A 3065-nucleotide genomic window follows, 5' to 3' on the forward strand; every position below is an offset into this window, starting at 1 on the left:
CACTCGGACGGACAGATGCTCCAGCAGCGCCTGACAGCAGCTTTTCCCGGACAAGTACCACTCAGGATGGACCCGCACACTATCATCTGGATCGACGGTAGCTGTATTAAATCGGCTGAAAACGACGGCCAGAACAAGTTGGGTGCGGCTGCATACTGTGGACCCACCGGAAAAACGCTGCACATCGACCCAGTGGGCGAAGGATGTACAAATACCATTCAATGGGCAGAGCTGGCAGCAATACGTGTAGCTCTATCAACCCAAAGGGCGGTGAACATCACCTTAACAATTGCCACTGACTCGCAAGCCTCACTGGATCTTATCAAAAGAGCAGTAAACGATCCGAGTAAACTGCATATTTCCAAGCACAAAGCCTTACTAATGGACATCGCCGACCTACTGTACGAATGCGCCCAACAGAACATAACCGTTCACTTCCTGAAAGTGAAATCGCACACAGGCCTTGATGGTAATGACAAAGCTGACAAAGGAGCAACATCTGTCGCACGAGGTGAGAACCCAGCAACATTTACTGAAAAGGCCGACAATGCCCCGTTCGATAAAGTGTTCTGGCTGAAACAACGCGACACTGGTCTTTACGTTAGTGACCTGAACAAAGGCCTTTATAAGCGTCTCCAGCAAGGTACCTTCGCAGGCTATACCAACGACACAATACTAACTGAAAAATGGCGTAACACCGCCTCGAAGTTAGACCCCAAATCTAGCATTTCTGAAGTCAAAGAGCCCGCCACTGTAAGGGCCGGATTAGTTGGGGCGAGCATCCGTATGATACGAAGGGCTCACTTACAACCTTTGTAACGCTCTCAGCCTAAGCGAGCCCCACACACCACGCACGGCGTCCCACCCTCCATCCCCCTGCCAACCTAAAACACCCCGGCCACCCGCGCTCCGCGCGCCCCCCTCTCTGCCTCGCCTTACTCCTGCTCCCACCGTAAACTCTCCCCATTTCGTAGCTCCAACTCTCTCACTCTCGTCTCCACGTCCCCCCGACCACCCCCGGGTGGCGCACCCGCGCACCCGTTATAAGTCACCTAAGTTGGCCCCGCATTGCTCCTCTGACACGTGGTAGTCATCAATTGGGGAACTGGACACTTTCCCCCCAAAACTGGACTCACACCCTGATAGGTTCCTGCTGCTGTTCGGAAGGCTGCCGCCAGTTGGTCTGCTATCTCTTCGATAAGGGGTGTCAGTCCACATCGTAGCCTCACCTCCAGCGATTTGTGCATCCATCGCAGAGATCCTGCCCTACTCGCTAGAACCAACTGTTCCAGTGCGTCCACCAAACCGATCACCATAAGTTCTTTGCGCCGCCCCACCAAAGTTGACGGCCATCCTCGGAGCCCAAAATTCTTCGATTCGTAATGCCACTATCGCTCCTGGGTCTGAGGCCGCATTGGGCTCGAACGTGCCTCTGAGTGACGTGGCCTTGTCTCCATGTTTTGCAGCCGACGTCTTTCCCCAAGGCTCGCCAATCCACTTGTTGCCCGACTGGGCCCCTGGATTCGGACCGGATGTCCCTTTCCGCTTGTCTGCCAGCCGTGGATGACCCTTCGGCTCTAGCCTGGCATATGTCCTCCTCGTTGCTGCGGTTGCTCAGCGGTTGGTGAAGTGTGTGTACGGCATGAAGTACATCAGCCCCTTTTGGTCCCCCTCCAGGGTGGCTGTGCAGAACTTGCCCTTCAGCTTGCTTAGCGGCAGCCCTAGGTCCTGCCACATCTCCCACTGGCTGCCTGCCCTCACTGTCTGGGCGGCCGCCATGTTGACCACCACCAGCCCTCCGCTGAACACCTGTCCTGAGTACACATCTGCGACAGTGAAGTGGACATCCTGAGCACCGTCTTCCGTGGGCAGGTGGACGAAGTACTTGAGGTAGGCCACATACGTCCTAGTCTCGTTGCCGACTTCTGCCTGGTAGCATGCCCAGCAGGAGGTCCGCTGCTGCTGGCGCCCGTACTCAGCCCTGAAGTACTGCTCCTCGTCGAGTGCCTCGGCATGCAAAAAGGAGTGGGACTTAGGACAGTCGGGTGGTGTAGATGTGAGAACCCTATCCAGGCGGTCCGTGTCCAGTTCGTAGCTTGCACTGGGACCCAATGTCCAGGAAGCCACATCCTCGAATGCCAGGGTGTACCAGTGCACTAGGCTCGCCATGGCTGCCCGGACTTGTGCCGCTCATTCCGGACTCGGGTAGACTGTGTGGCCTCATCCAAGCAGGTAACCGTTGGCTCCTGGTTTGTCAAACCAGGCAGCCTCGGTGTTCACCGCGCGCCATGCCAACATCCTCTCAAGCTGCTGGTTGGTCGTGCATTTGGCCCCGGTCGCGGGGTCTGCCTCGGTGAGCGACTCGGAGGCCCATATCAGGCACAGCCACTGCATGTAGTGCTTCTCGGGTGCCTGTGACACCATCCTTCCGCCTTGCGTCTTCATTTGCTGCATCATGCATTCCACCGGCAGGTCGGAGAACCCTGCCGTGGACCCAAGCTGGCACTCCTGGTCGTACAGCCGGCATATGCAGATGTGCAGGTTGACCGTGAACATGTAGCCCGGCACCTCCAACTCCTCCAGCCTGGTCACGTAAGCTCTGAGCTTGCATGCAGCCGCCTTGGCTGCCACCAGGAACTGCTCACGGGTCTTGTCGGGGGGCCGTGGCCGGAAGTAGTGTGTGACCGTGCTGCACAGGCTCCACCACAGGCCTCGGGCAGCACGTCCCCCTTGAAGATGTAGCTGGAGGATGTCTCGATGAAGTGCAGCCAGTCCTCCATGCGGTAGCTCTTGCTGCATGGGTGGAGGGGGGTAGTGTGGCGAGCAACTGTGTAACTAGAGAAGTACATTACAGAGCTAGAGTAGCAAACTCTCCGACAGACGAAGGTGTTTTTTTCAGGCAAGCCCCTGGTCGTATTTGCTTTCTCGGCTATTAGCGACCCCTGTATGTGGCCGGCTGCCCAGTGCTGGCCGTGCTCACCGGTACTGCATGATGCATTTGTACCGCCGCCCGAAGTCCGAAGTCACGACCAGGAACTGGCCACGGGCCGCGATCCGCGGCGTGC

The 3065-nt window shown here is 57.3% G+C and overlaps 1 protein-coding gene across 1 annotated transcript; it reads right to left on the minus strand.

Annotated features, from left to right (window-relative positions):
• Positions 1-1614: 1614 nt before the first annotated feature.
• Positions 1615-2998, minus strand: VOLCADRAFT_98652 (uncharacterized protein; the record flags this gene model as incomplete). Its single annotated transcript, XM_002957540.1, has 3 exons — positions 1615-2007; positions 2281-2793; positions 2981-2998. The coding sequence occupies 3 exons, from the start codon at positions 2996-2998 to the stop codon at positions 1615-1617; spliced, it is 924 nt and encodes a 307-aa protein (XP_002957586.1).
• Positions 2999-3065: the final 67 nt, after the last annotated feature.

The sequence above is a fragment of the Volvox carteri genome, assembly GCF_000143455.1.
Source record: "Volvox carteri f. nagariensis unplaced genomic scaffold VOLCAscaffold_75, whole genome shotgun sequence".
NCBI lineage: Eukaryota > Viridiplantae > Chlorophyta > Chlorophyceae > Chlamydomonadales > Volvocaceae > Volvox > Volvox carteri.